Source organism: Cibotium barometz, chromosome 37 (assembly GCF_041138505.1).
Source record: "Cibotium barometz isolate CiBa-2024 chromosome 37, ASM4113850v1, whole genome shotgun sequence".
Taxonomy (NCBI): domain Eukaryota; kingdom Viridiplantae; phylum Streptophyta; class Polypodiopsida; order Cyatheales; family Cibotiaceae; genus Cibotium; species Cibotium barometz.
The window spans coordinates 20,252,380-20,275,452 of NC_141082.1; the positions used below are offsets into that span (position 1 = coordinate 20,252,380).

At 46.1% G+C, this 23,073-nt stretch overlaps 2 protein-coding genes and 1 pseudogene across 6 annotated transcripts in view; all 3 read right to left on the reverse strand.

Annotated features, from left to right (window-relative positions):
• Positions 1 to 277: 277 nt before the first annotated feature.
• LOC147617041 (LRR receptor kinase SERK2-like) overlaps positions 278 to 23,073 on the reverse strand; it is an 85,162-nt gene continuing 62,366 nt past the window's right edge. For 3 of the 5 annotated variants that reach the window (XM_086776668.1, XM_086776667.1, XM_086776670.1), the window contains 9 exons: positions 15,706 to 15,838; positions 15,526 to 15,597; positions 13,675 to 13,818; positions 11,327 to 11,392; positions 11,090 to 11,172; positions 10,795 to 10,941; positions 1,501 to 1,842; positions 992 to 1,386; positions 278 to 899 (listed from right to left, as the gene is read on the reverse strand). In XM_086776668.1, the coding sequence (XP_086632794.1) occupies positions 585 to 899; positions 992 to 1,386; positions 1,501 to 1,842; positions 10,795 to 10,941; positions 11,090 to 11,172; positions 11,327 to 11,392; positions 13,675 to 13,818; positions 15,526 to 15,597; positions 15,706 to 15,838 (1,697 nt within the window). In that variant the 3' untranslated portion in view covers positions 278 to 584. Of the gene's footprint in view, positions 900 to 991; positions 1,387 to 1,500; positions 1,843 to 10,794; positions 10,942 to 11,089; positions 11,173 to 11,326; positions 11,393 to 13,674; positions 13,819 to 15,525; positions 15,598 to 15,705; positions 15,839 to 23,073 lie in introns of those variants that run through there. The other 2 variants (XM_086776669.1, XM_086776671.1) reach the window with 2 other exon arrangements.
• LOC147617042 (uncharacterized) lies at positions 16,976 to 18,812 on the reverse strand (annotated as a pseudogene).
• On the reverse strand, positions 18,969 to 19,874 carry LOC147617043 (uncharacterized). The gene has a single exon (XM_086776666.1). It carries the CDS (start codon positions 19,872 to 19,874, stop codon positions 18,969 to 18,971), a length of 906 nt encoding a protein of 301 aa, XP_086632792.1.

A 23,073-nucleotide genomic window follows, 5' to 3' on the forward strand; every position in this document is an offset into this window, starting at 1 on the left:
GGACCATGGTATTTTCTTCTCCTCCACTCCTACAGGGCTTTTATGGCAGCATAGTGCCCTTGATTGGTTGAGATCTCCCCACCTTTAAGTTTGAGATCTCCCATTGTTAAAAAAAAATGAAAAGAAAGACACTTGACCAGAGAGCAACACCCCCCCCCTCCAAACCATGGGAACACGGCCCATTTCATATTAAAAGAAACCCACTCTCCAAACACTACAACTAAACCATAAACACTCAAATTTGATTTTTGTAGAACAATGAGTTCGGCAAGGGATGCATGGTGACAGATATCCTACCTTTTTATGTTGTTTAGATAAAAAAAAGTATGAGATACAAGATTTAAAAATGGGTTAGAATGTGTAACGGTACATAAGGGCTTTTAGAGATATAGCTACACCCATGGGTGAAGATCAGTCTAAACCATGAATTGAGGATGGAGGGGCAATCTTGCCCATCTAAGCGCCCACCCATTACCATGGACAGGAAATCTTGCCCCACTTATTGCCATGTGTAAACACCCTGAGTTTATTGTTGATTGTAAACATGATACAGAAGGTAGATGAAGCTTTCACAAGGGACATTGTCACCTTGCAGCAGAAAGTTGAATTGCTTCCTGGTTGACTGTTGAGTCTTCAACCCATTCTGCTAATCTATGTGGCATGGCTTCATACTCTTGCCTGCGGATGACTTCCACCTGTTTCCATTCCTCCCATCTTTCTGCAAGCCCTTCTCCACTGAGCATCCTCACTACTTCTGCCATGTTAGGCCTGTCCTCAGGACTCAACTGCGTGCAGAGCAACGCCACTTGAATCATTTGCTCTACCTCTTGCACATCATAATCTAAGAGGTTAGTATCGACAATCATATCCAGCCTCTTCTCATGCTGCAAATTCTTCACCTACAAAACCAATGTGCTAATCAAGCATCAAGCCACACTCGTGTATTGTATCTAGTACCAAGAGTGGTTTCAAGAGTTTTAGGCTATATTACATGATCCAGTAGCAAAACTTCTTCTTCTTCCTGAAGCCGAGAAAAGTCAATTGCTCTTTGACCAGTCACAAGCTCCAAGAGCATCACTCCATAGCCAAAGACGTCAGTTTTCTCAGATGACTTCCCAGTTGAGAGGTACTCGGGAGCTATGTGCCCCATTGTGCCACGCACCATTGTTGTCACATGAGTATTCCTTGTATCTACCAACTTGGCAAGACCAAAATCACCCACAACAGCTTCATATTCTTGATTTAACAAGACATTAGCAGCCTTTACATCCCTGTGTATTATCTTTGGATTGCAGTGGTGATGAAGGTACTCAAGCCCACGAGCTGCTCCCAAAGCGATCTTCTTACGTATGCTCCAATCAAGTCCTGGTTCCCCTTTCTTTCTATCTGCAACATTTCCTAGCTTTCAGTCCCTCCATATCATAAGTGAACGTGAAAGAACTAAAACCAAGCCAAGGGGTAAGTCTAGATGAGAACAAAGATGTCTTCCCTGGACCTTACCTCTAAGACAGTATGCAACACTCTTGTTTGGCATGTAAGGATAGACAAGAATTCGTTCTGATGGTGTGATACAAAATCCCATCAAATGTAAGAGATTGCGGTGTACTGCCACACTTATCATCTCCACTTCCTGCAAAAAAGCTGCCTCTCCACCCTCGAGACTTGTACTTAGCAACCGCTTCACCCCTATCTCCGTGTTGTCTTTGAGAACACCCTTATAAACCTTTGCAAACGCACCTTGGCCTACTACATTTAGTTCACTGAAGTCATCTGTTGCTTTTTGCAGCTCTCGCCAAGAGAATCTCTTCAACTGTCCAAAAGCTATCTTCAGATCATCTTCAGCTGCAAAAACAAGCAACATCAGATTGTGTCCCCATGTTATAGATATCCTGAAGAGTTGCAGTGGACAAAAAACATTATGCAACTGATTGCTTTGTAGTTAACACATTGCAGTCCAATGCCACTTGAAAAGGTTGTGTATGGCCTTCATATACTAAGGGGAACATTGGCTAGGGGCCCCTGATGCATGTCCCGAGCATATAGTAAGTGTGATTGGACTAAACTTTGACATATTGGTAAAATGTAGTGCAGTCCATAATGCTTGAGGATGGCTAGCATGACCTTCCATATAATTAGGGGTATGGAGAGTAACGGGGTGTCATGTGCATGCACATGGACATCCTAATCCAAGGCTAAATCCCTGATTTGCAGCAGATAAACATTAGATTAGGGCTCAGTTTTATGCAGAAGATCCCCACGTAGGCAGGGACAGCAGTCGGCCATGTGGACAGGGGCCTGTAGATGAAGTCGGCAGCATATTTGAATCTGTTGTCCAAGGAACTGGCCGACAGCAGATCGGCCGATTGATTTTGTGTGCCAAGAGCCTGTAAAAGGCATAACTTTGGGCATTGTTTGACATCTCTCTCCAAGTGGAGATCCGTCATAGATTAAGACAGCAGGTCGGCCAGCTGATAGCCTATTAAAGGCAATGCTTCTGTTCATCCAAGGCTCCACCCCCTGGACGAACTTCATCCCTTGAAGTGCTCCATAAAAGCTTTTTGGGTAGCCCCAACTGGCTACCAACTCTCATGGGTGGCAGGATCAATTTCAAGAAGAAGGATTCATGTTGTGTTCAAGAACAGGGCAATAAGGCAAGGGGACAAAGTAGAATGGATGCACAGATTTGGAGTGGATTCAGAGACATAAGGCAAGGTTTTCAGTGAAAAGGTTGCCAGGAAGGGAAGGATAACAGGTATGGGAGACCGTATGTGGAGCCTGGGAATGATGACAGCCATCCAGGGTCAAAGGTTGGAATCCCTGTCATCAAGTTTAGCAGAAGGGGGTGTCATGTGCATGCACATTGACATGCTAATCCAAGGCTAAATCCCTGATTTGCAGCAGATAAACATTAGATTAGGGCTCAGTTTTATGCATAAGATCTCCACGTAGGCAAGGACAGCAGTCGGCCATGTGGACAGGGCCTGTAGATGAAGTCGGCAGCATATATGTAATTATGGAACTGGCCGACAACAGGTCGGCCAGTTGAGTTTGTGTGCCAAGAGCCTATAAAAGGCAGAACTTTGGGTATTATTAGAGATCTCTCTCCAAGTGGAGATTGATCATAGATTAGGCTTTTTGTTATCCTTTTGGGAAGGCCAAAGGCCACAGATGATGTACCTTTTTGTACTCTATGAATATACTGGATATACAGCCATCTCTCTCTCTATTCTGTGTCTATGTTGATTGTTCTTGCATCAAGTGTTCCTATCCAGTGCTTAGGCTGAAAGAAGACTACCCACAGCTTCTGCATGTTGTAGGGGGGGAACGGAGGTTAGATATCCACATTATACAAGCATAAGGTTAATGGACCGTTGCTGAATTTAGACACTCACTAAATCACATTCATCACATAAGGGGTCAAAAATCAGGTCGACATGAAACTCAGTCAACGGGCTTCCGGGTAGATGTTGGATTTAATGTCTGATTAACCTAGCCATGGTTGTAACACCTTATGTAATCAATGATGTCATCAAAGAAGGGTCATGGGCAACAAGCAATAATGTCTTCCCATTTTGCTAAGATGAAGTGCCCCTTTATGTTACTATATAAAGGGCAGTCATGTCTTGTATTTTTAATCCAGTAATTAATGAGAGTCATGTGCTTCATCTCTACTTTTCAAATATCATATCCGAGCAACCTCAGCCTAAAGAAAAAGCCACTTTTGAGGATTTTAAAGATTTATTTATTTTAGTTATTTATTCCCTAGAAATTCCTACTGGAGGAAAACTCTCAACACAAGATATCAGTTGAAAACAAAATATCAAGTTATAAAAAAGTTTTAAAAACAAAGTCTTTATGGCCATCATTTAGGTGTTTCTTGCAAAAAAAGATCTAATTTTTGAATTATACTTCAAAAATACCTTACATATTTTTGGAAGCACACTAAAATTGTAATACAGAAATTCTTCTATATGTATTTATTAATCCATTGGCATGTAGCTAAGAACTTTCAATGACTTCTAAGTCTATCTGCCTTTTCATTTCATAAATCCACCTCAAGTCACTTTTGTGGCTCAAGACATTTTTGTGGCCCAATGAATAGGTCTCTCCAAAGTTGTAGCTTCCCTCTCACATCCACGTCACTGCCCAAGGCTAACTGAAGTTGTTTGCGAGCAAGTCATTCTACTAAGCGATTTCTGTCAGTGATGTCCCACATCTTTCTAGTCTTTAGCTAGGAACTGTTACAATACATCTTTCTAGTCTCAGCACTAGCTCGCTGCAGCCATCCTTGAATAGCTCTCTTGAACCCACTCACCCACTCCACACATTAGTACAATGAGTCCCTGCCATTGCCATCTGATGAGAACATATACTCTATAAACAGCTTGACACAGTCCCACTCACCCACTTGCATCCTTTCCACACAGCAGTACAATGAGTCCCTGCCATTGCCGTCTGATGAGAACACCTACTTGCCACTGTGCCTACCCCCTGTCACTCTAGCTCAGCTGAAACGTCCCTTGCTCCCAAGCAACACCTACAACACAAACTCACACACACAAACAAACGGGTGTTGTGACCGACAGCTCACCTCTCAATCATAACTCCATCCCGAGCACCCCCACAGCCATCTCAACAAACAGGAGCTAAATTGAACTATCTGTATGGACGTCCTCCAGTTCTATATCTTGCACACATGGATTGATCCATCTCAATGAGATTTTTACGAGGACCATGTCCTGCATATTACCAGCAATGGTTTCATGCAAAGACCAAGGTATTTACAGAGGCATGGTGTCATTTGCTATGAGGATTGACAGTGGTCACATTAGGGTCTGCTCACAAAGTTTGAGATACAATGTGTGGCTATACGGAGACCCATAATCAGGTCAGCATTTTCCAGTCGCTAGCATACATTTTATTAATCTACAGAACGCTACTATTAAGGCTAATGTATTCAGCTTTAGAAGCGATTCTGGCTGATTAGCAGGGTCAAAGAAAAAAGACTAAAAAGTGCATCTCTCACATGAAGGACTCCCTAAAGATTGACACCCAAGAGAGGCCTTGGCCATGGCTCTAGCCACACTAGCCACACACTTCAATATTGGGCTTTGGAGGTATAAAACGCCAAGATTTAAACGACAAGCATGGAGATTGGAAGCATCAAGGTTTAACTGGAAAGGTGGTAATCTACCTATTTGGACAACTTGAGAGAGGAGCCATCTACCAGTTCTGATCGATTCGGTAATACCACCCAGACCCACTGCCAGCCAGCTATATGGATACAGGAAGTGCAATCCTAGGTAGATGATCAGATGGAAGGACCAAATCCTATGAAGATAAGTCTGCAAGGACAGCGTCCCCAGGTTGCGTGGCCAGGATGGAGCTATTGTTTCAGATCCCCCCCATGTGAGAGCCATCGCCATGGATTTTTTCCAATCTCTTCTCACTTGTGCCCCATTATCCCAATAGGTGATGGACACGTGCGAGAGGGTCTGGCGGCAAACAAGAGAGGTGGTTCCCCCCGCTCTTCAATCTTTCTTATTGACTCCATTCACAGTGGCGGAGGCACTTGGGCTAGGAGTGTTTACTCGACATGATATTCTTCTGGTAGTTCCACAGGGCGGACAAGGACAATGGTTTAATCACTTTTCTTATTGGTCCCCATGGCAGATTAGAGAGATCCAAGCCCCTCTTGGAGGATTTTAGTAGATGCACCTTGCAGCGGGTGAGGGTGATTGGTTTTCGATCACGTGAGTGGCACATAGACCCCCCACTGGCAAGGTAGCTAAGGAGAGATTATGCAAGCTATGGGTATGGGAGAACCGACCCCTCAGTGCCTCCAGTGGGACCCAGGAGAGTGGACTTGGAACGATCCCGCTGATCAAGAGGAGACTTTGGATGCCCCCTTTTTTGCCTATTCAGCACGGCTAGGCCGCAAGATCCAGGTGCCAGAGATTGATGGCACCCCGGCAGTAGCATTACATTGGTACTCTCACAACGCTTCCTCACAGATTTTTCGAAGAGACTCTAGAACAGTTTTCGGCCTAGAAAAATCACCATCTTTCTTTGCCTGATGGCACACATAAGCTTGGCGGTTGGTTGGCAATTGGAGGTCAGCCAGCAGCTTGCCCAAGGTGCAGCCACCCTCAGGAGTCTCAGCGACATTGTCTTTGGGATTGCCCGAAGGCTCAGTAGGTTTGGCGGCAGATTCTCCGCATATTCACGATGGATAGGACCTCGACCCAAATCATTACTTGGGCCACAGAGGCTGAGGTGGTCAGGGCTTATGAGGAGGATGGTGGGGGACTAGCCCTTTATGTCTCTCACCTCCACATTTTAGCAGTAACAGTCACAGCCCCACCTATTGACCACTGGAGACTAGGCTCAATACAAAGATAGGAGATTTGCAGTAGCATTGCAACCTGGCACATATAACGAGCTAGATGCAACAAAGCCATCGAGGGCACCCACACTCCGCCTACAAAGTCCATCAGGGGTATTTGGCTCGACATCATCCATACCCTCTATGGTCAATGGGGAAAGTACATTCGGAAGCGACAGGGAGCTTTCCTGAGGCTCTGGTGACCTAGCCCTTTTCTCACTAATAAAGGTGGTGGCCCCACTTGGCACTACAGACCACATGTGTGGTTGTCCCCCCTCCCCCCTCTATAAGATAGGTTTCTCCTCATAGAGCGGCCAGCCGGAGAAGTGTCTCTTTCCCCTCAGTTGATTACTTGATCCCCACCCTATATACAAGGCGAGTTTGTATCTAGCTTTTCGTGGTTGTATGTGGCCCTTTGTGGCTGTTTTTTTCAGTAACTAATAGAAGGATCTTTTTCCCTGAAAAAAAAGTCTACAAGGACGATATTATGTGGCACTGAGTACTTGCTTCTCAACAACACAAGGTTGACAATTGCTTCTCCTGCACAACAACGTGAGAATTGAGTTGAGACCTTTCCAACACTGAATTCTGACAGCCACGCTATGGAGATAGAAAAGGCAAACTCGTATTCAAGAATCGATATAAGAATTTCTCACAGAAACTAGCAGCAACGGCCATTTGGCCAGCACAACCATCAAAGCAGATAGCAGCCAGAGATGATCCCAAGTTGGAGAAGGCCTGGTTCGAGAGTTGTCAGCGTCCTGCCTCGCTCTGCAACCACCCTCGCCACCCCCACCCACCTCCCCAGGGTCCCCTTCGCGTTTCCGCGTTGCTGTCCGCCCCCTCTATTCCACCTTCGCTGCCCTCTCCCTTTGTGTTTCCGCCTTCATGCCCCCCCTGTTCGCTAACCCCTCCCCTTCGAGCTTCCGCCTTCGCTGCCTCTCCCCTGCGCGCTGCTGCCTTACCTCCCCCCCTGCTCACCCCCCCCCTGGTCACCCTGCCTTTGTTGCTTTCCTCCCCCACTGGCCTCCGCTGCCCCTCCCCTAATCCTTACCCCCACCCCCCCCCACACCCCCCCCCCCCCCCCCCCCGCTCACCTCCCTCCACCTCTCCCCCACAGCCTCTTCCGTCCCCCTTTCGGCTTCGCCTCTTCCCCTCCATAGTTAGCAAGCAGTTTATTTTCAGTTCTTGGGCATCTGTATCTCTCGGCAAGCTTCGGCCTCTTCTGGTCTTCATCCCTCAGGAGGACTCCATGGCAACCGCTCCGTCGTCCCTAACCGAGGCTACCGTCCCTTCACTATCCTTTTCGGAAGCGGACCTCCAGCTCCTCGCTTCGATAGTCGCATCCCTAGAGGCCTCCACTCTAGTGTGCAAGATTGTTGGTAGCCGCCCGATGCGTGGTCAGCTCAGGGATCTTTTACACGCTAGCCTCCTTCCTTGGAGCACCTAGAAAGATTACTACTATTCATCCTTTGGGGCGTGGCTACTACCAGACAGCGTGAAATAGAGTCATGCAGTTCAGCCCTGTCGCATTGCGTACGGCCCAAGCCTTCTTTGCGAGGTCGCAGCGCAGCGTCAACCCAGCATCCGACACACTAGCTGGCGTTTCAAGCTTTGACAGTCTACTTCCCAAGCCTCAAGAAGAAATACCTTCCTCTTCTCCCGGTGATTGGTGGAGCCATAGGAAGAATAATGGAACCCCCCCCCCCAACTGCCGCTTTGTCCCTCGCTGGGGCGGCCAGGACTCCATCCCTTCGCATCTGTGTAGCCTCTCCGGAGACAGTGCCACACGTCATATCTCTTCCTTGCCTCCGGGGAGCCCCATTGTGCAGAGATTAGAGTACTATGTCCTCCTAGGCCAATGCTTCATATGCAAGCACATGGGACACCTCACTAGAGCTTGTCCTCGCTGCCAATCCAAGAGACCGGCTCCGGTGGTCCCCCTCCGGTCCCAGCTTAGATCCTCCTCAAGGGGCTAGCAGGGATACAAGCCCTCAAGCAGCAAAGCACCAAGATCCGGCCGCGGATGTCACTACTGCTAGAGAGTGGCAAACTATTGGCCCACGGTAGAGCGGCCAACCAACTTCCGATGTCTCCCTGTCGAAGGAACTGATATTTTCAAGGAGATGGTGGCTCCCATTCGAATCTATGTGCTGTTCCATCACTCCAAGCCATCCATGCCAAAGAGTGGCGCGATGATCTTCTCCTTTGCCTTGAGTGCAGCCCCAGGGACGGATTGGGATTCGGAGTCGGTGTTGGCCGCCATCTAGGGGCAGGCAATGGAGCTTTCACACCATCTACATGATTTGCGCATCACCGACGTGCTTACCCATCTTTGGATGCTTGCTGGGATGGAGCTAGGAGACTCAGGCCATAGAGATCAGGACAAGGAGGTGGTGTCTTCCAGCTTTAAGGTGCTGCTCTGTGTTCCTTCATATCTCAATTGCAGTACTCCTTCCCCCCTCCTGCAGGTACCTGCATTGCGATAGGCGGAGTTCAGAGTATGCTTACTCTCAAGCTCAAACAGAGTGGCGACACATGGAGGACCGGATTCACATGTGCCTTCTTCCTAGGAATGACTGTGACTACTGCTCGTCGAAACCTACGCCCAAGATTCTTCGAGTGGATGGCAGTTCCGATAGCTCCGCCTCCCACAGAGATTGATATGTGGATTGCCTCATGGAACATTCAAGGTTTGGGGGGGCCTCAGTGTTTTCAGAGGCGTGCCGTCCCTAGAGGAGAGCTCCATAGGGCAACATTCGGGGGACCCATTGACATTCTTTTCCTCAAGGAGCACCATCTGTCCGAGGGGTGTACATGTCGTTGCTGCAGGAAGATTTTACCAGGCAAGAGTCACACTTTCTGGTCTCCCTCTTTTGGCCCCTCCGGGACGCAGGGGGGAGTTTGTATTTCTATCAGTGCGCAGCTCTTGCCGGCAATAGTTGGCTCAAGCATCATGGACACTAGGCGGGCTCATTGGGTTACCATTAGCATTGGCAAGGACTGTGTGGGCTTCCTTAATGTTTATGCCCCGAACATCGCAGAGTAGGCAGAGCCACCTTCTGGAGTGCAGTTTATCAGTACTCCCTCAGGCCGACTTTTGGTGCATGGGTGGGGACTTTAACATGATAGAGTCAGCAGAGGATAGACTCAGAGGAGGCATGGTTTCAGTTTCTAGCTCAAAGTACTCTGCTTGGGAGGAGTTGATCCTGGCACTTAGGAGACAGGACCCTTGGCACTTGCTAGAGTTTGGACAGAGCCCCAGGAGTCAATGTTTCTTGCGGTCTGACAAAAGCAGCACCGGCCCCAATCTTTCTTGACTTGATAGATTCTATATGGATGACTGGGCCTGTGGTGGCAAGGGCATGATTGGTATCTTGGCAAGCACTACGTTCTCTGATCATGCCCCAGTTGTTTTGTCCTTGGAGGACCCCTGTAGGCAAGACAAACACTTGAGCACTAGGATTCTGGACAGCCTCATACAGGACTCTGAAATCTGTAGCAGGATAGAGAAGATTTGGGAGGGACTGGATTTTCTCTCAAGTTCTGCCACAAGCACCTTGGATGCAGGCCTTGGGCGAGATCAGCAATTTATTGCAGGAGGCAGCACAAAACAGATTGGCGAGATTCCATGAGTAGGAGAGGAGCATTCGCCGGGGTCTTGCTTCTCTCCAGCAACTTCAAGAGAGTCAGCTGGCTGCCACCCGTACAAAGCTCAAATCCATCGAGGAGAGGAGGGTGGAGTACAGATACCATGCCAAAGCTTCCTTCTGGAAACAGGCCGGAGATAAGAGTCACTGAGGATTTCTTTGAGATTGCCGGCCCCCACAGGCGGAGAGATGGTTTTCACAAGTTGCGAGGCCAGAATGGAGCTATCGTTCCCCACCCCCATAAGTGAGAGCCATCACCACAGATATTATCAAATCCCTCCTCACGGGTACCCCATTGTCGTCACAGGTGGTGGATGTGCGAGAGAGGGTTTGGCGGTATTTAGCCCCTCGAGGCTGTTTTTGTTAACTAATAGAAGGATCTTGTTTCTGGAAAAGAAAACGGCAATTTGGCCGGACAAATATCATCCTTTTTAACTTCTGATGCTAGAGTTGGACATGGCTACAGAAGCCCCAACTTCATCACCACAGCTAAGCCACTAGCAACCTTTGGACACCTTTAGATGGCAATGAACGGTAAGGACTAAGGATTGAATGCAGGAGCACACATCCGGCAACCCACGAGCCACCACAGAAGACAAACCATGGATATGTTCCATAGACATATATGGCCTTGATCTTTGAAAGTTGAAATTTTCAGGCCCCATTTCTCTGACACAAAATGACCTTGCATCTACCATTTTTTTAACATTTAGTACACGCATTAAACATACACAACATTTGTGCAACATCCAATCATACCAGGAACATCAACAAAAACCTCTTGTTCGAACCGACCCTGATGCCGGCGGCGACGCTCACGGCATATAATGACAACAGCAACACAAGAAGTGAAGGCAGCTGCTCCAACTAGACCACCAACAATCACTTTTGTATTTGATGTTGTTGCTAAGACAAAAAAGAGAAATCCCCATTTAGGCTTGATCTCCAAGTCTCTTCACTGCATTGGCTTTAGGTGAGCAAGAAGTAGCTTTAAACATGAGAGCAATAGACCTAAAGAGACAAGGAATCACAACTACAAGAAGAAAGCGAGTACTCTGATTGCTTGGGGGTGAAACGGTAGAGGATTGGCATGGATGTGAGCTGTTGGAGCCACAATCGAGATGGTTGCCAGCAAAACTGCCAGATTAAGGGAGAAACATTGAGTTTAATTCACTGTTAACCAATTAAATCCTCAATTGAAACAAGAATAAAATCCGAAGTAGTGCATCATTGCAATGTTATTTTAACCATAAGATACCCACGTGCTGTGTGGATACAACATTTTCCTTACTTGTAATTCTGAATATTGAAAGCAGCAGCTGGAATCTGTCCAGTGAAGTTGTTATTAGAGAGATCCCTGCAGAGTAGGTGTTTTGTAGACATGTTGCAATCAGTATGTTGGGAAGACTGCATGGTTATACACTCAGCCATGTGCTTGAGCTTCTAAGAAGGATGCATGCAGACAGCAATACAGCCAAATTAATGCTTCATCAGGTATGCTTCATATGATGCTATCCCTGATAGCAAACATAGACATGCACTTGAGACCCTGGAAGAGGTTCAATACACCTCTGAGTAGAATCCCCTGGGATTTTATAACTAATATCATAGCATGGCACATCATACGAGAAGACATTAAACAACCCATTGTTTGAATACAAACTGTAAGAATGGCATTTCAAGGGCAGCACCAATGCATGCAGCATTATGGCAGCTCCAAGGCAGGCTACAAGATGTGCAAGTCACTAGCAGTCAGGTAGAAACATGCAGCCAAGATCCAGATTCGATGTTACTGCACCTCCACCTACCCTTGCTCCAGAGGAACTTATCACAGAGTCTCAGGATCAATTGATACATGGTAAGAGATCTCACTTACCCATACACACACATTAGGTCTATAGAGGGGCAATTTGCATACGTAATCATGTATCCATCCATACCCTAGAGGCAAACGACAACAGCACTCTTTCTATTCTCGTCTACAGGCCATCCTATGTTTGGATAATAACGCATGGAAATATTTAAGCTTTTTTCCCAAGCATCACATATTGTCTTGTATTTCTCTCCACCAGTCAGATCTATTTCTCTCCACTTCCCCCTCCCTTTCTCAATATATCCCCCACTCTGCCCCTTCTTTTTCTCTCCACCACTTACAATCTCTCTCTCCGCCTCTCCCTCCCTCTCTCTATATACCTCCCCATGTCTCTCTCCAATCTTTGAATGGCCATATCTCTAAAATAGTATTGTGAATTGATGAACTTTAAAAAGCTAAAGTGCATGGTTTTTGAGCTTTACGTATCTGTTCTCTTTGTAATGATGCAGATAGGGAGTCATCATTTCATTGGTGGTATCCGTTGATAACCTTCTCAACATTATCGGAGTAGATGTTTGCGTAGAGCTTGAAAAACTATGCACTTTCGGTTTTGAAGCTTCTCAATCTCAACTATGGTTTGAAAGATGTGACAATTAAAAATATTGTGCACACAGAGAGTTTGAATGATCTTGAATATCACAATTGACAAACTTGAGAGTCATGCATGTTTGTGATGGTGCCTTTGAAAAATAATTATGATTATGCACATAGAAAATAGTTGTCTAAACGTAGAGACAGATAACTCCAAACCATATCTCAAGTTGAGGAGCTTCAAAGATGAACTAGCATATATAATCACTAGAAATCCTAGACCATGAATTTAAAATAAAGGGGAGAGAGAATGTTCACCAAAATGTCATTTTCTTTGCCAAGAATTGCTTGTCAAGAGAAAATCCCCCTACCATCATAGGAGCACGCATGTATGGGTCTCATAGGCATTTATTGTATCACTTAGTGATACAATATCATTCTATGCAGTGTTTAAGGTTTGTGTTATGAAAAGATCCGACTCTCATAATGCTTGAATGTATACACTGCATGTTGTACCAGCCTTTTGCAAGCCCAAAAATTATGTCATAAAATGTGTTCATATTGGGCTAAAGAGGTGTCCAACCTTTGGGCGACTGGTTTGGGTGCCTGTGTGGGACTCAAAAGGGCCTCATAAGTGTAATGGATTAAGGGGATCAAAAAAGAGATTAGTGTAGATGTGGACCCATGAAGAGAGCCTTAACTCAAGGCAATCGTTTCCTTCTACTCCCTACTTTTCCAATGTGCCGATGGTTAGAGAACTGTACCCTACTTCTTTGTTTCCTAGCTGTACCCCTACTTTTCTAGTGGACCCCTAGGCTCTAGCCTTTCCCCTTTCTTTTTCCCTACCTCCCTCCTAATTTTTCACCACTTCTTTCTCCCCCCTCCCACCATTGGCTCCCATCCTCTATGCCACCTCATCAGGGTGCCCAAAAAGTAACCCATTTTTTTGAAACAAAATCCCCACCAAAAAGTAGCACATGTCATCTAGAAACCTCCCAAATACCTATGTATAAACCAAAATCATATTTTTCACGTCTAAATCCACACTAGATGCTCACACCCAAGAATGGTGTGCACGTGACACAAAGCAAGGCTTTAAATGAGTTTTAGTAGCATCGATGCACCACGAACAAGTTACGAAACAACTCACATATATAAATGGAATTTTAAATTAGCTTTGTATAGTTAGCATTTCAAGGCATCAAAGTGCGGTTACTCAAGTTCAAAAACCTTACAGAGTCTTCAGTTGAGCAAGATTGCCCAAGCTACTAGGAATGATACCGTCGAAAGAATTGTTTTGTGCCTTAAGAGTCACAAGCTGTGACAAATTTCCCAGCTCACTGGGTAAAGGTCCACTTATCATGTTGTCTTGAAGTACCCTGCCCATAAAACCCAGATGCATGAGCCATCAGTGTTTACAAAATCCCTTGCATAAGCATCACCCTTCTCTTACTTAACCCCTCTTACATTTAACAATTCTATGAAACCACCCGATAATCACTCCTTTTATTGAGCTTCTCTTACATTTAGCAATCTATGAAACCAGCAAATCATTCTCCCATGACTTTCCTTTGTAAGTGAGGTATAAAACCAACAGTATCAGATGACAAGATATTACAGTGCATGGACATCATCTATTGGATACGGAGCAAGCTTCTGTGCTAAGTATCTGCAATGGGTTGCATGGATGGTCTTATTAAAAAGATCTTGCATACCTTCCCTGTGAAGCCTCCCCTTCTTGCCATTAACATACCTACATAACTTTCAGCCTATTTATGCTGTTCCAAAACCATTCATATGCCCCAATTACTACCTACACCAAAACCATTTATCTACAAATAAAAAATTCAGGTTATTTACCATACAACATCCTTATTGAGTAATTGTTGTTTTTGCAGTGTGCTCAAATGCAGTTTTAAATATTTGAATTGTGCATTAAAACTAAAAAACAATCTTGACTCCATGAGAAGCTACTCACAAAAGTTCAAATCATCACCAACACCATGCATAGTATAGAATACGTGCTATGACATCCCCACTCACGTCATCAGTGCCCTAAAGGCTAGCATTAAAGAGAACAGACACCCACACACACCCACATACGCATGCATAGGGTAACTCGATCGGCAATTGCACCACTTTGGGTAGAAAGAATTAATATAAACCAGTGGGCACAAAGAAAAGAAATCTCCATGTCTGCTAATATGGCAGAAAGATACCGATAGAAAGTTCATGTTATTTCCCAAAACAAGAACCAAAAAGCGATCTTGGATCCATGAAAGTCTACCTACAAAGCTTCAAATCATCAAATGCATAGCATAAAATACCTGCTATGGCATCCCCACTCACACCATCAGTACCCAAGAGTGGGTGCAGGTTCATGCATGTTCCCTTACACTTGGTAAGTGGGAAGAGAGAGTTCTTCCAAGACGCTCAGCTATTCTTTAGGAAAGACCTCACCCAGAACAGCAAGCAGTGGGCACAAAGAAAAGAATTAATATAAACCAGTGGGCACAAAGAAAAGAAATCTACATGTCTGCTAATATGGCAGAAAGATACCAATAGAAAGTTCATGTTATTTCCCAAAACAAGAACCAAAAAGCGATCTTGGATCCATGAAAGTCTACCTACAAAGCTTCAAATCATCAAATGCATAGCATAAAATACCTGCTATGACATCCCCACTCACATCATCAGTACCCAAGAGTGGGTGCAGGTTCATGCATGTTCCCTTACACTTGGTAAGTGGGAAGAGAGAGTTCTTCCAAGACGCTCAGCTATTCTTTAGGAAAGACCTCACCCAGAACAGCAAGCACAACAAAGTAAGCTGCATGAGCATTAAAAAAGGTAACACAAGTGACCAAATGCTTGGTCCCACAAAAGGACAGGCAGCCTATGGGACCAAACAGACACTTCATATGTGGTTTTGAAAGCACAATGGGTACTTTTGAAATAAGGGGGTGGACCTTGAGGAGATTGTGCACAATGCAGAAAACCAAAGTGTTTGTCCAACTGATCGACTCCCCAAAGGTTTTCAATGTCTAGTAGCTGTATGCAAAAAGCATGAAAGATGTTACTCAGCATACAAGGATTGTAATTCGTGCAGAGAAGCGATGGCACTGGACAGAGTTCCAGAAAGTCCTAGCCCTGGAAGGCTCCTGCAAGAGGATTAGAAAAACTTCAAATACTCTTTCAAGAGCTATGAATTACAAACTTTACAGTGCCATGATGTGGACAAAACTTGGATGACGACATTCTCATCTTACACTGTTACAACATGGTGATTAGTGCAAGTTACACCCATCCAGCTGCTGCATGGATCCACAATGTCCGGATTCCAAGAGGCTAATGCATTCCTTGGGTCGTGTAACGAGCTCTTCACCTCAATCAATGCATTACCTGTACCAGTAGAACAGTTGTGATATTTTTCTGAAAGGGATGCATAAAATTGCAAAGTCAAAATGAGACAAACACCTTAAGCAAAAGATGCTCAATCAACACACACATATGCAGGTACCTTTACTCTTTTCCCTGCACCTTCATAAGATTAAGAAATAGGCCAAGCTTGCAACTTGAGTGTAATAAATCCCCTCTTTTTTTTGAGAGAGAGGATATTTATTATAAATTAAGTGTCGGAGTTCAAACTCGCAGTCTCCCACACGGATGGCGAACGTGATGCAACAACCACTTAGGCAAGGGCCCGCTGATGGGGAATGCAGTGCGATAGTGTTACATGGGAAAGCTTAAGGAACCTTTTACATGACAAGCAGATATCTTCAAAACTGAATTATGCAAGAGAAGAAGAAGAAGAAGAAGAAGAAGATATATTAACATCTTTCAAAAGACCCAATGGGTCTATGAGACAAAAGGTGTACAATGTGTCCATGGAATCTCATCATGGAAAAAAACAACATAACAAAAAGAACTAACACTAATCCCTACGTAGATGTAGATATGTATGGATCATCATCGTCATCCTCATCATGATGAGGATCACCATCCTCATCATTGTGGATGCAAGATGGGTGTAGAGGATACAAGTATGGAGAGGGAGATATTCATCAATGTGTGGTAGAGAGAGAGAAAGAAAGAAAGAAAGAAAGATATATTAACGTCTACAAGAGGCCAAAGTCGGCCTATGAGACAAAAAATAATACAACTGTGTTCTTCCGGTCATCGGAAGAAAAGGAAAAGAAAGAAAAGAAAAAGTGTGCATGTGGAGAGAGAGAGAGAGAGAGAGAGAGAGTTAGATTAACGTCTATAGAAGACCCCAAGGGCCTATGAGACCAAAAGTACTACAATGGTACCATGTATATATTGAGCCATAGAAAACTGAAAGAAAAAATAAAATGAAAACATGTGACAGTACACGTGATCAACAGATGATCCTGTGTAGAGTGAGATATGCTGTGATCAGCTAATGAGGATACCCGCCTCGGCCAGAACCAATCTAATGGTGGAGTGAATGTCAGGCCTCTGTGATGGGAGCATAGTTGTCACGGTACGAAAATACGATACCGTACAGGAATATTCGGTACGATATGAAATTTTGGGATACGGTACGATAAAATACGGTTTTTTAAATTAAAGAACACCTACAAACATAGACATTTTCAATTTGGAAGGGTAGAGTCTAGAGAAGTTGTTTCAAACCAAAATATCATTAAAAACAACTAAACAAGTTTGAAGTGACAAACAAAAGTACATAAAGTATAGAGGTGCGATGTGATCATGCGCGCTAGGCGCGAGTACAAAAAGAGAGGCTAGAGCCAAGGCCCAAGGAGAGACTAGACAAAGGCATCACTATCAGAGCTCTCGCTGAAATCATCCTCATGAGAAGAGGACACATCAGTGGCCTCGCCGAAGTCGCCATCGCTAAGAAGGTTGCCCTCATCATCAAACTCGGGCTCTCTAAGCTCATGTGAGAAGCTAAAGGGAGCATCCTCATCTGCAAGAGCGAGTGTGGAGCTACCCGATCCACGCCGCACATAGGTATGCACTATGTCCCTGGGAGCACCACGAACCGTGCATCCACGGCTTCCTACTTGCACTCCTCTGCCACTACCTCCACGCCCACGACGAGTGCGAGTAGGTCGTCGATCAAACGACTCGAGCTCTCGATAGATCTCTGCATAGATCCTCTCCTCCTCCTCATCCTGCACTTTGTTTACACTCTGAAGAGTGCCCCCTGTGAGCTTGAATGCATCCACATTCACCTACATTGTACAATGATCAAGTGACAAGCAATGTATTAGAATTTGGTTCCAAATTTCAATAAACATTGAAGTTTGAAATTTGAATGCTTATAACTTATAACTTATAAGTTGTAACTTATACCTATCTCGCCGATTCCATCTTTTGCATTGCGCGCAGCATGCGCAAGTTAGCGCGGCAATACACTAGCCGCTCTAACTGTTGCGTGCTCAAGCGATTACGTAACTTCGTGTGTACAAGTGAGTAGGAACTCCAGTTCCTCTCACATGCACCTGAAGAGCAATCCTGAGCTAGGATTCTCAAAGCCACCTTTTGGAGGCTTGAGAGCGCATACCCAAATGTCTCCCACCAAAAGAGGGGCTTCACAAGGGATTCCCTCTTCCAACAGGTAGTAGATGCAAACGCGGCTCCTCCCCTTTGGTCATTGTAGCTTATGAGCTCCTCAAGGAACTTCCCATGGCGATCCTCCGGCAATGCTTTGGGCAAGTAAGCATCTCGGGCTTCAAGTAGCTCCACGTTGGTGAAGAGGGCGGGTGATTTGTAAGCCGGATGCAATAAAGCCGCAAGACCATGGATAGGTCTTCGCATCCACTTCCATCTCTTCTCCACAATGGCCAACATACCATCGCGCTTCTCCTCGTCGATGGAAGGAGAAACGCGTAACTCTGCTATGGCCTCTCTCATGAAGTGAACAAGAAGGCCCATGGTGGCTCCCTCCATGTCGATCATCCGCAATACCCTATAGAAGGGCGTGACCGCAATGACAATAGTGCGGACCGACTGCCAAAACTCCTCCTTTAGGCAAAGCCGTTGCATGGCTTTGGCCTCCGCCGATTCTCGCTCATCCCACTCATTCCACATTGTGGAGACCACTGTTTGGCGAAGGGAGGATTTCACATCGTGGAGGCGCTCCAAGAGGAGCCACATGTAGGCGAAGCGTGTAGATGAAGGCTTCTTCAATTCCAACTTGCTATGTTCGCGGAACATGGCAAGCACCTTCACCTTTGTGGTGAAGAAGGTAACAATAGAGATAGCTTCGGTCATTACTTCCTTCATCCACACTAACTTGCCCATATCCTCCATGAGCAAGTCAATGCAATGGGAGGCACAAGGCGTCCATACTATGGAGGGATAGTCCTTCTCGAGCAACTTCCCCATCCGACGGCAATTTGAAGCGTTGTCGGTGATGACTTGCACCACGTTCTTCGATCCAACCTACATGTCACAATGCACATGAATGGATGCAATGAGCGTATGCGGTATGAGACTTGAGTCATGACTCATGATATAGCCACATATGATCATATCACATATACTAAAGCCTAAACTTTAAAGACTTTAGTGCAATTTGAAAGTTGAAACTTACCTCCATGATGGCTTGCTTGATATGGCGATATATGAATGCACCCGATGTTTTCCTCCCCGCCTTTCCGGAATCCACGCCCCGCACAAAGTATGTGCCAAGAGGGCAAGAGACAAGTATATTGATGATGCCTCTCTTCTTCCGGTCACTCCATCCGTCGGAGAGGATGCTACACCCATACTTGGACCATGCCGCCCGCACCGGATTGAGAGATCTATCGATTCTTTCCCTCTCGTCCACAAGCCTCTTCCTGCGCATGTCATGATAGGAGACGCCGGTCCATCCTTCACATGGGCCCACATTTGCAATGGCTTTCACCATTGACTTCCATTGATCTACCTTGAGCACATGGAATGAGAGATTGCACTCAATAATGGTGCGTGCAATCTCTATATCCGCTAGCCGTTGCCGTTCTCGGAGATGTGATAGAGAAGAAGAGAACCCCCCGGTGGCTTGGGCTAGAGTGGCTTGCCTCATGGGAGACTCAAGCCTTTGTCTCTTTGAGGAGGCGGAGGCGGCACCGATGGAGGTGGCACCGATGGAGGCGGCGGGGGAGGATGTATCACAAGGCGGGGAAATGACCTCATCATCCGCCCTTGAGCTTCTACCACTATCATAGTGAGCACCCAATCCACCCTTGATCTTGTTGAAGATCTCATCGGATATAGCAAGGGGGACTTCCTTGCATGGCGCAACTTGCCCCCCCACCTTTCCAACATGTTGGAGAAGCCTAGTAACTCCACTTGTGTATTGTTTGCCACAATACTTACAAGTCCACCTATATGACTTGGACTTTCCATCGGCTTTCTCTACATGGATAGCATGCACATTGAAGGCTTCATTCTTCTCCCTTGTCATTGTAATAGAGAGAGAGAAGTTAGAAGATTCAAGAGATGGATAGGCTTGAGAGAGAGAGAGAGAGAGAGGCTTGAGAAAATGAGAGAGTGAGGCTTGAGTCTTGACTCTTGAGAGAGAGAGAGCCTAAAGGCTTGAGAGAGAGAGAGGCTTGAGAGAGGGCCTATGGGGGAGAGAGTGGCTTGAAAGTTGAGAGTTGAGAGAGAGAGAGAGAGAGAGAGGGGGGGGCTTGATGGTCACTTGAGCAAGACTCAAGAGAGGGGGGGGCTTGATGGTCACGACTCACTTGAGTAATGAGAGGCTAGAGCTTTGAGAGAAGCTTAGGGGTTGGGCATTTTATAAGGGCATGTAGCATGTCCAATGGGCCAAGCAAACACATGGGCCACAAAGCATGCCCAAAACGGCCAGCAAACGGCTACAACAACGGGTATAAACGGCTACAAAACTGCGCAGTCGACGGCGGCGCAACGGCTAAAAACGGGCAGAATCTGCATATCGTACCGTACGATATCGTGCGGTATCGTACCGTACGAATCGTAAGTACGAACTGGTTCGTACGCGTACGAGAAACAACCATGGATGGGAGCGTGTCATGTTGGCGTAGAACCTCACGAATCTGTCTCTGTGTGGTGGAGGGACCTAATGCTCTCGGTCGGGGACGTCTGGCTCGCAGAATGGATCGAGCTCTCGCTAAGAACTCATCTACGGCGTGGAGCTAGAGCGTGGGTAAGGGTGGTGGGCTCTGATGTCGTAGTAGAGGAACTATTGTGGGCAGTGGATTCCGATGTGGATGTGTACCACAGAAATCTGTGATGGCTCTCTGTGGGGTGTCCTGTCGGAGCCGGGGCTGTCTCTCAGCATGCTACCTCAACACTACATCCCTGTGTTGTCTGAGCTCCATCGAGTACATGCCCAAACACCTCTAATCCTCAAACTGTATCACCCGTGTGAGTGATCCGAATCCCTCTCGGAAGAAGGCAGTGGAATCTCCCCCGTATCTCGTAGTAAGCCAAGCAATTGAACATATAATGGGCCTCATCCTCTATTGCCGATGTGGTGCATATTGTGCATGTCCTCTCCTCATGTGGGATATCCTGAGCTCTGTCAATCTCTACTTTGAGCGGTGGGAGGATACCCTGAATTGGCCGATCGTGATACACATAGCATGTGACATGCGTATCTGTATGTATCCCGGGATCTCAAAGAATCCATCCTCGGAGAGTCTCAAGAAGTGATCTCTCTAGTACTCACACTTCTTACCAGTCTCTGACGGAGACACCCATGGGTGTCTCTGACGGAGACACCCATGTCTAGTGTATGTGTAGCCCGAGTAGATCTAACCGGATGATCCGGTTGATCTCCTGGAGAGAGAGAGAGAGAGAGAGAGAGAGAGAGAGAGAGAGAGGTGTTGTTGCAACTGTTTGAACAGTTTAAAGAGAGAAAAAAGAAAAGCCTGTCAGCTGTTTGTAAGAGAGAGAGAGAGAGAGAAAGAGAGAGAGAGAAGGTAAGGTACGCCAGAGAGAAGACACAGATCCAGAGGCCTACACTGGGCCGCGGCGCTTGTCCCAAGCTCTTCTCCCGCCATAGCCAACCTCAGCAACAGAAGCAGAGGTTCCGCTGTACAAAGCTTTGCATCTGAGCTTTGCATCTGAGCTTCAGAGGAACCTCTCTGCGTTTTCTTCTTTTTCTTCGAATCGGCCTTTGGCACAGGTGCTGATTTAGGGTTTGCAGCTACTGATTTAGGGTTTGCAGCTGCTGAATTAAGGTTTGCAGGTGCTGAATTAGGGTTTTCATGTGCTGAATTAGGGTTTGAGAGAACGGGTTTTCTTTGCTTTTGTACATGGATTTGGATGACCCGGCTGCTGCTGTTGGTGGCATGGCTGCCAATAGCCTTAACATGGATCTTATTGAGGAGATGATCGAGAAGGACGTGGGTTATGCTTCAGATGCCTCGGAGCAACAAAAACGTCAAAGGCTTGATGTTGATGCAAGCTACACTCCGGTGAATGTTGGAGAGAATGCAGAGGAAAGTTCTCAGGTACCTTCTCCGGAGTTTGCACGTTTGCTACAGATCACTGGTGAGCTTCTGCAAGAATATGTGAAGGCAAATAGCGTGCAAATGGTTGCAGTAGATAATGGTGGTGTGGCTGATGTATGCATGGAGACTCCTTTGTTGCTACAACAGCTAGCAGATTTTCATGATCGTGCTGCTATCTTCTTCTTTACTAGGCGTATTCCGTTGTTGCCTCATCTTAGAGCATGGTTGGGCCGCTTGGTGTCGCCTGAGGCACTTGAGGAGATTTATGATGGTCCGAGAGGCTTTTATGAAATACTTTTTCGCACTTCGGAAGCCCCTAGGGCAGTCTTGGAGCAGGTGCCACTCTTTTTGGATGGGCAGTTGGTTCATGTGGTTCCGTGGAAGCCTATGGCAGAGTACCAAGATATGTTGCGCCAGGCTTGCCCAGTTTGGGTTGAAGTGAAACAATTCCCACCAATGTTTTGGCGTGTTTTACCAGGTCTCATGCGAGGTATCGGTGATGTCTTGGTGGTGCCTGGAATGACATCTAGAAACCAAAATCGTCTATGAATGTTGTGGGATACTGGGAGACCTAGGCCGACACATTTGCGTGTCAATATGGCTGGGCTGCAACCTTTAATGTATGAATTGAGGTGGGATACATACAATGGAATGTAAAGGGTATTTCTTCGCGCCAAAAGCAGTTCAGGCTTTGGCGTACAACTTTTTGTCATGGTTGGGATGTTTTGTGTGCAGTTGAACATAAGCAGCATAAGTTGGCTGGCAAAGCCTATGTATATAAGGGGTTTCATGTTTTCTATAGCGGACATCCTGCTTCGCAATCAGGTGTTATGTTTGCTCTTCGTTCGCAGTTTCAGCCTTCTCTTGTGATTCAAGATGTTCATGGAAGATTTCTAGTGATACAGATTGTTTGGGATGATACGCCTTTATGGTTGTTAGGGGTGTATGCTCCAAATAATGCTCGTGCACGCCGTTTGCTGTGGAATGACTTGTGTGCTCTTTTAATCTCTCATCCTGGCTTTGTGATGGGAGACTTTAATATGTGTGTCTCCAGGGAGCAAGCCACGTCGCCTCATTCTGTAATGGATGGCCCGAAGAGAATGGCGTGGGAAGCTTTTGCAGCAAGGTCGCTAAAACAAGACATGTGGTCTTGGTTGCATCCAG

Bases quoted from the DNA above. Each gene is read 5' to 3' on its own strand.
- LOC147617043 (XM_086776666.1), bottom strand. From the start codon at position 19,874: ATGACAAGGGAGAAGAATGAAGCCTTCAATGTGCATGCTATCCATGTA.